This window comes from Littorina saxatilis, linkage group LG10 (genome assembly GCF_037325665.1).
Source record: "Littorina saxatilis isolate snail1 linkage group LG10, US_GU_Lsax_2.0, whole genome shotgun sequence".
NCBI classification, from domain to species: Eukaryota; Metazoa; Mollusca; class Gastropoda; order Littorinimorpha; family Littorinidae; genus Littorina; species Littorina saxatilis.
This window is the reverse complement of record NC_090254.1, coordinates 23,697,681-23,712,119: the sequence shown is the minus strand read 5'-3', so window position 1 is coordinate 23,712,119 and position 14,439 is coordinate 23,697,681. Positions and strand designations below refer to the sequence as shown.

Genomic DNA, 14,439 nt, shown 5'->3' with positions numbered 1-14,439 from the left:
ATATTCGGATTAAAAACAAGCTCTGAAAATTAAATATATAAAAATTATTATCAAATTTTTTTTTTCGAAATCAATTTAAAAACACTTTCATCTTATTCCTTGTCGGTTCCTGATTCCAAAAATATATAGATATGATATGTTTGGATTAAAAACACGCTCAGAAAGTTAAAACAAAGAGAGGTACAGAAAAGCGTGCTATCCTTCTCAGCGCAACGAATACCCCGCTCTTCTTGTCAATTCCACGTGTTCTGTGAGTTCGACAGCTACTTGACTAAATATTGTATTTTCGCCTTACGCGACTTGTTGATATGTCAGTTTGTTCTCCTAAATATAATTGTAATACTCAAACACCTCAAAAGAACTGTGCGTTGACGTCAGTCGTACTCCGTTTACCGTGTATATTAACTACGAGGGGGTGGGGTTGAGGATGAGGGCTGGGGCAACAGATCAGTTTTTACAACAGAAAACCGAACTAAGGAGGGAAGACAATGGTCGATGTACAGAGCAACTAGAAACAAATATTGCGTTACCGAATCTCTCTGGTATTTGGGACTTTGAACAAAAGGCCAGACCAACTGGTAGATTGGTGAGAAAGTTGAAATACTGTTAAAAAATAATCACAGCAAATTACTGGCCGGTCTTGATAGTCTATGGACCATTTCGAAACTGGGTTGGGAGAGGTGAGGAAGAGATAGCAGACTCCCTGTTTCAGCGCACCGCGTGACACCGCTACAGGGGCGGACGAGGGGGGGGGGGCACAGGGGGCACGTGCCCCCCCCCCCCCGCCGAAAAAAAAAAAAAAAAAAAGAAGAAGAAAAAAAAAAGATTTTTCTATGCTGATTCTATGACCATTTCTAAGTTCAAATGGCACCAGATGGCACCATTTTGCTTCTTTGGGCAAATTTTTTTTCCGGGGGGGCATGCCCCCGGACCCCCCTAGCAAATTCGGGCGCTTCGCGCCCATCACATTCACTTTCGATTCAAAGTGCCCCCCCCCTTACAAAGCAACTGATCCGCCCCTGCGCTAGACGCGTGAAGATTTTGTAAATGGTCGCTAGGCTATTTGTCACCAAGATCAGAGTGGTAATGGAAGGGACACAAGTCTGAAAATGTTGCTTGTCATTCTAAGGTAAGCAGAGTATTGTCCCTTGTACAGAGAACTTGGCAAACGGAAGTGCAGTCGACGCCATTGCTTGCATCGGTAAACGCACTGTAAGTCGAACCACAGCTTGGTTTTAAATACTTTTGCGATTGGGAAATAAGCTGTGAGCACTTAAAAATGTATTTAATTACTGATTTACATGAGAGTTGTGGTAAAAGACACCAGCAATCTAAGTCAAGAAGTATTTGAAGCGAAAACTGGGACATTTTGGAAAAAGGCGCTTTTCAATGACACTATTTCACAATGGCGTCTGATGACTTCGTTGCGGTTTTGCGCTTTTCTGCAAATGTTTGGTAAGGTGCTTCCAAGTAACTGACGCAGAGTTCAAAGAGAGAGAGAGAGAGAGAGAGAGAGAGGTGTATATCTAATGCATGATTGATAGCTGAAATACGGCTATATTGATGACTTTATTTTTTTGACCCTCTTAGTTATATATTTATTTGTTTTCTCTCTTCAGTTTTGCAATTACAACTGGAGCAACAGTCAACAGGCACCAGCAGAACATGGAACTGGCACCAGACGACAGTATGGAAATTGATAAGGACAAAAGTCTTGTGGAGAATGGTAATGACTACTGTGTACAACTTGAAAGCAACGGAAGTTTTTTTCCATAAATTTATTACATTTGCTTTCCAAAGTTTGCCCACTTAAAAAGAACATTTTAGCAAAAGTACTGAAAATGTTCATGATTGGAAAAAAGGGCTCTTCACAATCGTGACAATGTATAGATGTAGGCAGTGCATGTTCAAACAAATACTGAAAGTTTTCCCGAGATGATATGCCTGGCTAGAATGAAACGAGAGCAGAGAAATCAGGCGCTTTATTGTAATATGACCATTCAGTATTTTTTCTCTCCTGAAAACTAAGATAAAAAGAACCATTTTGAATAGAAACTTCGTCTTTATTTATACATAATATACATTATTGAAAGCCCCATTTTGTTATTGAATTTGAAGAAATATAAGAAAATAACCAAAAGCTGCTTTTATTTCACAGAAGAAGAACCTTACCATCACACCATCTTGGGCGGAGATTCAAACTCATCGGCTTCTGTAGCACTCCAACGCTGCGTCCTGTCAGATTGCTGTCAGTACAGAGTTCACTGCCCATTCTGTGACATTCGTCAGTACAAGCCTGCCAATCCGTCACGTGTTCGGGATCATCTGCACTTGACGCACTTTCAACATGCTGTGTATTATAATGGTAAAGATAGTTTTTTGTTATTTTTTATTTTAAAGAACTTATATTTGTAGAAATTCAAGGAAATGATTTAGATGAATTCAGCATGGGAACAAAAATGGGTAACTGGGGAATAAGTGGGGGGCTTCAGCTAACAAATATATACTTGAGTTTAGTGGAGGCAGACAAACGAAGTGGAAGAGAACTGTACACCTGAGCATTGGGGAAAGCCTATTCTGCCTAAACAAGGTAAATTTCATTTCATGGATTCTTTGCTCTCATTTTCAGGACTAATGATTGTGAAGTGTTTCCACGCCTGTCGAGAGAAGGAGTACAAGGGAGGCCACTACCACTGTCCAGTGTGCAGCACTACGTTGCTGAAACGTAACGCTTTCACAAGACATCTTCAGTCGCACGCCTCCGATCAGGTAATTCTCAGGGAAAAGCTAAATTGTCATGCAGGGGTTTGACAAGCGCAACTGTCTAGCGGATCAGACGTCAGCCTCCCAATCCAATTGGGAAGGTTGAATGTTCAAATCCCAGTGGGTTGAGGGTAGACATTTTTCTGATGTCCCTGAGTGTACCCGCAAGCACAAGACCAAGTGCGCACAGAACAGATCCTATAATCCATGTCAGAGTTCGGTGGGTTATAAAAAACACGAAAAATTCCCAGCATGCATCCCCTCAAATCGGTGCCCAGTTGCCTAAGTGGAGGGATAAAGAACGGTCTGACATGTAAAAACCCACTCATGCAGAATAGCATTCGAGTGTACGTCAGAGGTTAAGTTCATGAACACAGAAGAAGAAACAAGTCGCGTAAGGCGAAAATACAATATTTAGTCAAGTAGCTGTCGAACTCACAGAATGAAACTGAACGCAATGCAACGCAGCAAGACCGTATACTCGTAGTCCACCGCTCACGGCATAGGCAGTGAAATTGACAAGAAGAGCGGGGTAGTAGTTGCGCTAAGAAGGATAGCACGCTTTTCTGTACCTCTCTTTGTTTTAACTTTCTGAGCGTGTTTTTAATCCAAACATATCATATCTATATGTTTTTGGAATCAGGAACCGACAAGGAATAAGATGAAAGTGTTTTTAAATTGATTTGGACAATTTAATTTTGATAATAATTTTTATATATTTAATTTTCAGAGCTTGTTTTTAATCCGAATATAACATATTTATATGTTTTTGGAATCAGCAAATGATGGAGAATAAGATAAACGTAAATTTGGATCGTTTTATAAATTGTTATTTTTTTTTACAATTTTCCGATTTTTAATGACCAAAGTCATTAATTAATTTTTAAGCCACCAAGCTGAAATGCAATACCGAACCCCGGGCTTCGTCGAAGATTACTTGACCAAAATTTCAACCAATTTGGTTGAAAAATGAGGGCGTGACAGTGCCGCCTCAACTTTCACGAAAAGCCGGATATGACGTCATCAAAGACATTTATCAAAAAAATGAAAAAAACGTTCGGGGATTTCATACCCAGGAACTCTCATGCCAAATTTCATAAAGATCGGTCCAGTAGTTTAGTCTGAATCGCTCTACACACACACACAGACAGACACACACACACACGCACATACACCACGACCCTCGTTTCGATTCCCCCTCGATGTTAAAATATTTAGTCAAAACTTGACTAAATATAAAAATGTGGGGGTAATTCTTGTGATGAAAAGATACCCTTGAAAGCAGCAAACCGTGAATCTACATGTATAGCAGGTGGCATGTGATAACAGGTATATTTTGGTGAAAGTGCTAGATGAAAAACATCCGAGAAGGTGTCTTGTTGAAAGGTGTTCTTCTATTTAAATGATATTACCTTACCTACCTGACTTTACTATGTTCCCCTGACTTTCCTTCTTCACTGAGAGAAAAAATAAAGAATGATTATTACGCAGTCATGCATGAGTGACAACCATTTTCTGGGATGGCTTATTCTACTTTCTGCTGGTTTTTGTACTGTGCTTCATCCTTGATAACATTCTGTGTTTGGGCAATTCCATAGCTCAGTCAGTAGCGCACTGGCTTTAAAACTGGTTCATCATTGTTGGTGTGGTTCACAGATTTATTTTTGTGATACAACTTTGTATCCGAACTCCTGTATGTGCACACATACATGCTACAATAGAGATCCCAAGTTCACATCAATAGTCTCAGGGCTATGAACACCCACATGCAGGAGAAAAACAAAATGGGTAGTGGCGTACTGTATGGCAGTTTGCTTTTTACGGGGAGAAGGCATCGCAAATTTCCATGTGAAAAACCTCACAGGACTGGATGAAATTACCATCCTTGCCTCACATTTTGTGGAAGCTTTAATGTATCGATAGAACATTGGAAATTCCTTCTTTGAGCCATGTGACGCCAGAGTCCGACAAAAACAAATATTTAGGCGGCTAGCCGAGACTACAAAAGAGTGCACATTTGTGTGCGTTAAATCATGAAAAATAAAAGGAAATCTAAATAAAATCGATCAATACATAAATGTAATTCGTATTTTGACCAAAATATGACATTTTACACAGATCTCGACAGTCATTGTTCACCTCTACCACCGGTGCGGTCTCCGAGGAACACTGAGTGTCTCGATCTGTGTAAAAACTAAAATGGCATAATCTGGTGAAAAATACAAATAACGTGTATTATTTGTTTCAGGGTCTAGACAAAAATGCTGTTCAAGCCCCTGATTCCAAGATGCCAGCAGCTGTGCATTATGAAGGTGAATTGTTTTTCTTTCTTTTAGCAGGAGTTGTCCTGTTTGAATAGATCATAGACGATGTTCGGTTATAACTCTGTCGGGTTTGTATGGGTTGTGATAGAGTGAATACCCTTGCTTTTTCTCCAACAAATAAAGTCACACATGCTCCTGTCCACGTGTTACAGACACACCCGTCGCTAGTGATTGGCCTCTCTAATGATTGTCTCAGTGAAACCATAGCCCAAATAGCCTGGACCGCCAACTCGTCACCTGACCCTTCGGGGTTACGACTCTCGACTTTCAGGGGCGCGTCACGTCCGGTTTGAAAGGCCAGCGATTCGAAGACAGTGAAAAGAAAGAAAGCACGCTCCAGTTATTTGTGACAATGGGAGGTGACAATGAACTGGATTTTCCAAAACTCCAAATTAAACTTAACAAAACTCATCGAAAAACATGTTCCATATGCACTTTTGCTGAGTTTATTTTAGCATTTTTAGAACTTACCTCGGCAACTTCGTCCATGTTTACAATCGACACCGGATATGACGTCCCCCTGATTTCTGAAAGGCCATGTAAGCGTAGGTTCCTAAATGCGAGAGGCCGCTACCTCGTAATAGAGAGAAAGAGCGGAGAGAGAGCTAGTTGGCGGTCCAGGATAAAATGAATGGTCTATGATGCGAGAGGCGCTACCTCGTAATAGAGAGAAAGAGCGGAGAGAGAGCCAGTTGGCGGTCCAGGATAAGATGAATGGTCTATGGTGAAACTAAAAGCAATTTAAGGGTATTCACTCTTTCACCGCCCATACAAACCTGACAGAGTAAATGATTTTTTTCTGATTAAAAGAAAGTTCCTCCTGTTTCAGCTTTGAAATTTGTGCAATCTTTATAATAATCAGGGATCTGGTTCGCCATTACTTTCCAGTAATTTACTACAGTGGAACCCCCTTTTCAAGACCTCCAAAAATCTGAGAAAATCAGGTCTTAAAATGGAGGGAGTCTTAAAATGGAGGGAGTCTTAAAATGGAGGGAGTCTTAAAATGGGGGTAAATTTACAGAGGTTATGAACAGAAAGTCTGAGACAACAAAGTCTTAACAAGTCGCGTAAGGCGAAATTACTACATTTAGTCAAGCTGTGGAACTCACAGAATGAAACTGAACGCACTGCATTTTTTCACAATGAGCGTAGTCCGCCGCTCGTGCAAAAGGCAGTGCATCGGATGAGACTGTTTAGCGCGGTAGTGGTTTCGCTGTGCTGCATAGCACGCTTTTCTGTACCTATCTTCGTTTGAACTTTCTGAGCGTGTTTTTAATCCAAACATATCATATCTATATGTTTTTGGAATTAGGAACCGACAAGGAATAAGATGAAATTGTTTTTAAATCGATTTCGGAAATTTGATTTTGATCATAATTTTTATATTTTTAATTTTCTGAGCTTGTTTTTAATCCAAATATAACATATTTATATGTTTTTGGAATCAGAAAATGATGAAGAATAAGATAAACGTAAATTTGGATCGTTTTATAAAAAAAAAAAATGTAATTACAATTTTCAGATTTTTAATGACCAAAGTCATCAATTGATTTTTAAGCCACCAAGCTGAAATGCAATACCGAAGTCCGGCCTTCGTCGAAGATTGCTTGGCCAAAATTTCAATCAATTTGATTGAAAAATGAGGGTGTGACAGAGCCGCCTCAACTTTTACAAAAAGCCGGATATGACGTCATCAAAGACATTTATCGAAAAAACGAAAAAACTGTCCGGAGATATCATACCCAGGAACTCTCATGTCAAATTTCATAAAGATCGGTCCAGTAGTTTGGTCTGAATCGCTCTACACACACACACGCACACACAGACACACATACACCACGACCCTCGTCTCGATTCCCCCCTCAATGTTAAAACATTTAGTCAAAACTTGACTAAAATGTAAAAAGGAGGGAGTCTTAAATTGGGGGTAATTTTACAGAGGTAATGAACAGAAAGTCAGAGAAAACAAGGTCTTAAAAAGGAGGGGGTCTTAAATTGGGGGGTCTTAAAAGGTTTTTTTTTACTGTAGTTGAGATGTGATACTACATGTACCAGCAAAAAAATCAGCTACTACTGGAGCCTTCTAGCTGGTTTTTTGGCTCACGTAAGTGTAGCCTATGCCATCGTAACTTTGTCTGTCTGTGCGTGCGTGTGTGTGTGTGTGTGTTTGTGCGTGTGTATGTCTGTGGTAGAAACTCTAACATTTGAAGACGTCACATTACATTGACGTCACATTATGACGTAAGAGGGTTAGACGTCACGCGAAGGAAGTACTGAAAGTCTCGGTCATTATTATTTTGAGCGGGCCGAGACTCTGTTGGCAGTCGTGTCCCTGTAAGTACATGTAGGCTACATGCAGACAGACAGATCTAGATCTAGTGTCTCGCTTTCTTGCACAGTTTCACCTATGCTCTTTCTGTGTGTGTGTGTGTGTGTGTGTGTGTGTGTGTGTGTGTGTGTGTGTGTGTGTGTGTGTGTGTGTGTGTGTGTGTGTGACGGAGTGATTGAGTTTGTGTTACTGTTTGTCGATTTCTTACGTGAGCCTTGATGGCTTCGCCTCTTGTTGTATTATAGATTCTTTTTACATTTTGTGTTCATAACACCTGTAAACTTACCTGCTTTGTAAGACTCCCGCCTTGTTAAGTGGTCTTCTTCTTCTTTTTCTTCTTCTTCTTCTTCTGCGTTCGTGGGCTGAAACTCCCACGTACACTCGTGTTTTTGAACGAGTGGAATTTTACGTGTATGACCGTTTTTTACCCCGCCATTTAGGCAGCCATACGCCGTTTTCGGAGGAAGCATGCTGGGTATTTTCGTGTTTCTATAACCCACCAAACTCTGACATGGATTACAGGATCTTTTTCGTGCGCACTTGGTCTTGTGCGTGCGTGTACACACGGGGCGTGTTCGGACACCGAGGAAAGTCTGCGCACAAAGTTGACTCTGAGAAATAAATCTCTCGCCGAACGTGGGGATGAACTCACGCTGACAGCGGCCAACTGGATACAAATCCAGCGCGCTACCGACTGCGCTACATCCCCGCCCTGTTATTGGGAAGGTAGCTTTTACAATGATTGGGGGAATGAGACTTATTTATTGGTAAGCATATTTTGGTCTTGTGGTTTGCAGTGAATTCATTGTCAGACTGAATACTTTCATTCAGTAAACGCGGGTTAAGATTTTTTACTATTTTCCTTTAAAATTCAAGCATAATCAAACTGATTTTTATTTCTGTGAACAGACATGAAAATAGATCTTTGCGAAGACGATTGCCAAACCACCCATGAGCCTCACTTTCACTGCCCCCTCTGTCGACAAAGCTGTGAGCAGTTGTCTGCCCTGACATTGCATTTGTGGCGCTGCAAGAAACAAGCAGCATCCGTCGCAGCCAAGGCAGAGAATGGAACTGGGTACACCCTGGATGCCTCGAAACTCTTTTCGTCTGTCGAGGCTGATGATGTGCCTCACCTGAAGGACATCAAGGAACTCAAGGTCATTTTCAAGGACATTTGACTTCAAAAAGCAACAAATTTATTTTGGATTGATCTTTTTCCAATCTTCTTTGAAATCATTGGGTAGCTGGATTGGATAAGGTTTTCTTTTCACCAAAATCATGCAGCTTTTGTGCTGCATGTTGCCCTTTTTAATTTCATGTGAGTGATCGATACCTCTTATAAATGATTCTGTTTTGACCAAGTCGAAGTATTTTTTTCCTAAAATGATGCCACTACATTTCTGAAATGTGTTTTGATTTGTTTATTTCAGACTCGCTTAAGTCATTTTTAAAAATATTTTATGTTTTTTAAAAATTTTTTTAAATTTCTTCATGTTTTTGCTCATTCATTTATTAATGTTTGAATGAATGCATTTATTTATTTATTTATCTATTTATTTTGCAGTGGCACTTATCCATTGTGAGAAATCTGTCGGACTTGCCGTTGAGTCGCTGTGAGGTGTCTGCCTGCTGCAAGGGTCGCTACCACTGCCCCTTGTGTACCACCGCCAAGCTGAAACCTAACCACCACAGCCACATGAAGCAGCACCTTGTGTCTCACTGGCGCAGCGGCGTCAAGTTCAAAGGTTCAAATCTTTTTGTTTTGGAGGATATTATAAGATGTTTGGTGGCTTGTTGACAGACCAGCTTTTTTGTTGGTCCAAGGGGACCATATCGTCTTTTGTTTCATCTTTATCGACCAAGGCCGAAGGCCGCGGTTAACAAATATAAGACAAAAGGCGATATGCTCCCCGAGGACCAACAACAAAATGCTGGTCTGACGACAAGCCACCAAACATCGTTTTTGTCATCATTTTGGTTGTGCAACAAAATGCACAATAACCCACAGGGAGACGAATTTTTAGAATCCAACTCCGGGCCACAAAGCATCATCACAGTAGCTCGAGATAACACGTCAACCTTGTATGTGACGTCAAACGTAGCTTTTCTTCCAGTCTGAAAATGTACATAGCTGCGATCATACGTGTGAGTTCAGTAAGTGTTGAGCATATTTCTTTTTTTTTAAGTGTTTATGACTTTTCGTTGTGGATTTTGCGATTACAGAGATAAGTTGCGAATTGACCATGAGTCGCCGCGGTAATTGTCAACATTGATTGGGTCTTTGAGAGTGAATTCTTACAATCGTTGTCCTCGGAAACACAAATCCAAAGCCGCGATGGTTCCACACATCAAACAATCAGCCTGATTGGCTTTTACTTTGACAATCCACGTTTCACCTGAAAGCTCAAACCCATTCACCACCTCGATTTATTGCATGGGAAACATGAGATTTATTTCCCAGGTGTTTGTGAATGAAAACTCATGAAAATGATGACAAAAATCACTTGTTCATTTCACATTTCTCAGAGAGACTGGTTCTGAATACTTCTCACTTACTCCATTACACATGTCATATGCATTTAGAGTGCTTACTTCCATTTGTTTATTAGATCTTTTTACATTTAGTCAAGTTTTGACTAAATGTTTTAACATAGAGGGGGAATCGAGACCAGGGTCATGGTGTATGTGTGTCTGTCTGTGTGTGTGTGTGTGTGTGTGTGTGTGTGTGTGTGTGTGTGTGTGTGTGTGTGTAGAGCGATTCAAAGTAAACTACTGGACCGATCTTTATGAAATTTTACATGAGAGTTCCTGGGTATGATATCCCCAGACGTTTTTGACTCACATGCGAAGCGAAAGTGAGTCTATGTACTCACCCGAGTCGGCCGTCCGTCCGGAAAACTTTAACGTTGGATATTTCTTGGACACTATTCAGTCTATCAGTACCAAATTTGGCAAGATGGTGTATGATGACAAGGCCCCAAAAAACATACATAGCATCTTGACCTTGCTTCAAGGTCAAAGTCGCAGGGGCCATAAATGTCTAAAAAACCAGCTATTTTTCACATTTTTCACATTTTCTCTGAAGTTTTTGAGATTCAATACCTCACCTATATATGATATATAGGGCAAAGTAAGCCCCATCTTTTGATACCAGTTTGGTTTACCTTGCTTCAAGGTCAAGGTCACAGGAGCTCTTCAAAGTTGGATTGTATACATATTTTGAAGTGACCTTGACCCTGAACCATGGAAGATAACTGTTTCAAACTTAAAAATTATGTGGGGCACATGTTATGCTTTCATCATGAGACACATTTGGTCACATATGATCAAGGTCAAGGTCACTTTGACCCTTATGAAATGTGACCAAAATAAGGTAGTGAACCACTAAAAGTGACCATATCTCATGGTAGAAAGAGCCAATAAGCACCATTGTACTTCCTATGTCTTGAATTAACAGCTTTGTGTTGCATGACCTTGGATGACCTTGACCTTGGGTCACATGTATTTTGGTAGGAAAAATGTGTAAAGCAGTTCTTAGTGTATGATGTCATTGCTAGGTTTAGTTATTTGACCTTGACCCTGAAGGTCAAGGTCATGTAAAGGTCAAGGTCAAGCATGTGAGTCGTATGGGCTTTGCCCTTCTTGTTCGATAAATGTCTTTGATGACGTCATATCCGGCTTTTTGTAAAAGTTGAGGCGGCACTGTCACACCAGGGGTGTCGTTTGGGTCGGCCCTTCGGCCAATTGCCGATTTTTTTTTACTTTGGCCGAAACTTTCATGTCCCTATCGGCCAAATGTCCGAAGAGTATTCGCCTAAATCGGCCAAAGTTTGTCCAGTTTTTGACTCACATGCGAAGCAAAAGTGAGTCTATGTACTCACCCGAGTCGTCCGTCCGTCCGTCCGGACGTCCGTCCGGAAAACTTTAACGTTGGATATTTCTTGGACACTATTCAGTCTATCAGTACCAAATTTGGCAAGATGGTGTATGATGACAAGGCCCCAAAAAACATACATAGCATCTTGACCTTGCTTCAAGGTCAAGGTCGCAGGGGCCATAAATGTTGCCTAAAAAACAGCTATTTTTCCCATTTTTCCCATTTTCTCTGAAGTTTTTGAGATTCAATACCTCACCTATATATGATATATAGGGCAAAGTAAGCCCCATCTTTTGATACCAGTTTGGTTTACCTTGCTTCAAGGTCAAGGTCACAGGAGCTCTTCAAAGTTGGATTGTATACATATTTTGAAGTGACCTTGACCCTGAACCATGGAAGATAACTGTTTCAAACTTAAAAATTATGTGGGGCACATGTTATGCTTTCATCATGAGACACATTTGGTCACATATGATCAAGGTCAAGGTCACTTTGACCCTTATGAAATGTGACCAAAATAAGGTAGTGAACCACTAAAAGTGACCATATCTCATGGTAGAAAGAGCCAATAAGCACCATTGTACTTCCTATGTCTTGGGTCAAGGTCACATGTATTTTGGTAGGAAAAATGTGTAAAGCAGTTCTTAGTGTATGATGTCATTGCTAGGTTTAGTTATTTGACCCAAGGTCAAGCATGTGAGTCGTATGGGCTTTGCCCTTCTTGTTTGTATTGGTCAGGCTTTGATTGCTAAAACTGCTGCCGATGTACTTAGTCTACTGACTGGCGTTTATTTCTTTCGCGAATACCAAAAACGAAACATCAATGTTTTGAATGGAAGCCATTGCCAAAAATATAAATGCCAGAGTGGTTTCCCTTGGACAAGGGAAACCACACTCTCAGCGTTTGCGTTCGCCGGTTCGCGATAGTTTATCAGTCAGTCAGTGCTTTCGATTTGGATTTGAACATCATGTCACAACCAAAAAAGAAAAAACCTAAATTGGCCAAGGTTTGCTACCCTTCGCCAAGGTATGTGATTCCGGACAAAATGACAGGAACACCGCGAATGTGGACAGTGTCAGTGTGAGTGGTAGTAGTGTTGTCGAGTCGATCGAAGCAGAGGACATAGCAGACAATAGTCACCGCGAATCGAAATCTGCTGGTTTCCAAGCAAAATGGTTCACCCTACACGGTCTTTTATTGGTGTTTTACCAGTCATGTTTCCCAAGGCTTGTCAAGATTTGCACAAGATTGGAAGAGTTTTACTTTCAAGAAATTAAAGTGAAAGGTTTGAAAAAGTTTCAGAGAACTGGTGTCTGATGTAGTTAAATCAGCAAAGCTGATTGTTTCTGTTGCAGTATGCAACATATAATCCAGGCATGGATTAGGGGGGGGGGGGGGTGTTACAGAGGTTCCGGACCCCCCCCCCCCCCCAAAAAAAAAACAACAACAGATATCAGTGAGGATAAATTGCCATTATTTAATACTAACGTTAAAAGAAATAATGAGTGGCTGCTGACACCAGTTGATCATGATTAAAATCAAGGATAAGCCACAAATTGTTTATAAAATAGCTAAAATTCTTCAGCTTCAGGGGGGCTTTGCCCCCCAGATCCCCCAACGGGACCCCCTGGACCCCAGGTTGTACCCCCCACCCCCCTTCTGGCTTACTGCTCCGCCCCTGTAATCTGTGTTCCTAAGACAATGATTGTATGTATTGGTGTTCCCCTCTTGAGTCTTGTGCTTCAATGTTGCGGTGACTTTGGATGAGCCAAAATAATAGCCGAAAATTTTCCAAGATGTCCTAAAGCTTTCTGACAGTTTCGGCCAAATGTCCCAACATGAAAATGTCTAGCAACACCCTCATTTTTTAATCAAATTGATTGAAATTTTTGTAAAGCAATCTTCGACGAAGGCCGGACTTCGGTATTGCATTTCAGCTTGGTGGCTTAAAAATTAATTAATGACTTTGGTCATTAAAAATTACAATTTTTTTTTAATGTAAAATGATCCAAAACTACGTTTATCTTATTCTTCATCATTTCCTGATTCCATAAACATATAAATATGTTATATTCGGTTTAAAAGCAAGCTCTGAAAATTAAAGATATAAAAATTATGATCAAAATCAAATTTCCGAAATCGATTTAAAAACAATTTCATCTTATTCCTTGTCGGTTCCTGATTCCAAAAACATATAGATATGATATGTTTAGATTAAAAACACGCTCAGAAAGTTAAAACGAAGAGAGGTACAGAAAAGCGTGCTATGCAGCACAGCGAAACCACTACCGCGCTAAACAGGATCGTCGGTTTCACTGCCTTTTGCACGAGCGGCGGACTACGGTCATTGTGAAAAAATGCAGTGCGTTCAGTTTCATTCTGTGAGTTCCACAGCTTGACTAAATGTAGTAATTTCGCCTTACGCGACTTGTTTGGTTTTAAAAAAAGATCTTTTTCTTCTTCTTTATCTGCATTTTTTAGGGGAGACATTGAGCCACTGATTTCCTTCCTCATTTTTCTCTTGCTCCTTAGATTACACTGTGTTGGTTTGTTACCTCCCTTGTCAACTTGAGAATGGGGCCGACGCGATTCGCTTTCACTACCACTGCCCAGTGTGTGGCGCCACCCGTCGTCGACGCGAAGGATTCTCCCGCCACCTGCTGGTCTGTGACCCTGACCAGCGTGAAGGTCAAAGTTCAGAGGACATGAAAAAATTAGAGGACCTTGACCAGGAAGAAGAGGAGTGTGTGGAATTGTCTCCCTTTCCTGGTGGGTGTTGCATTATTTTGTTGTACTTTGCAGACTGTCCCTTCATCAGGTACTTGTGAATGTGAAGTAGACTGAAATCTGAGTGTTTGATTGATTATTATCATGTGTGTGTATTCTCATGTCTAAAATGTAGAATAACAAAGATTCAAAATATTTGTGTATTCAATCTCACAATAAGCTCAATTGTTATTGTACAGAACACACTTTCCAATAGTAAAAGTATGCGTTCCTCAGTTGTTTTGATAGTGTATTGTGTATTACAGTGGAACCCCCCTTTAAAGACCCCCCAATTTAAGACTCCTTCCCTTTTGAGACCCTGTTTTCTCAGACTTTTAGTTCATAACCTGTAATTTTACCCCTATTTTAGGACTCC

At 40.6% G+C, this 14,439-nt stretch overlaps 1 protein-coding gene across 1 annotated transcript in view; it reads left to right on the top strand.

Moving 5' to 3' along the window:
* The first annotated feature begins 1,187 nt into the window (after positions 1 to 1,187).
* Positions 1,188 to 14,439, top strand: part of LOC138978461 (uncharacterized) — a 31,330-nt gene continuing 18,078 nt past the window's right edge. The window contains exons 1-8 of the mRNA XM_070351203.1: positions 1,188 to 1,212; positions 1,620 to 1,726; positions 2,159 to 2,365; positions 2,630 to 2,769; positions 5,012 to 5,075; positions 8,326 to 8,576; positions 8,984 to 9,164; positions 13,830 to 14,066. Of these exons, the coding sequence (XP_070207304.1) occupies positions 1,666 to 1,726; positions 2,159 to 2,365; positions 2,630 to 2,769; positions 5,012 to 5,075; positions 8,326 to 8,576; positions 8,984 to 9,164; positions 13,830 to 14,066 (1,141 nt within the window). The 5' untranslated portion in view covers positions 1,188 to 1,212; positions 1,620 to 1,665. The remainder of the gene's footprint in view (positions 1,213 to 1,619; positions 1,727 to 2,158; positions 2,366 to 2,629; positions 2,770 to 5,011; positions 5,076 to 8,325; positions 8,577 to 8,983; positions 9,165 to 13,829; positions 14,067 to 14,439) is intronic.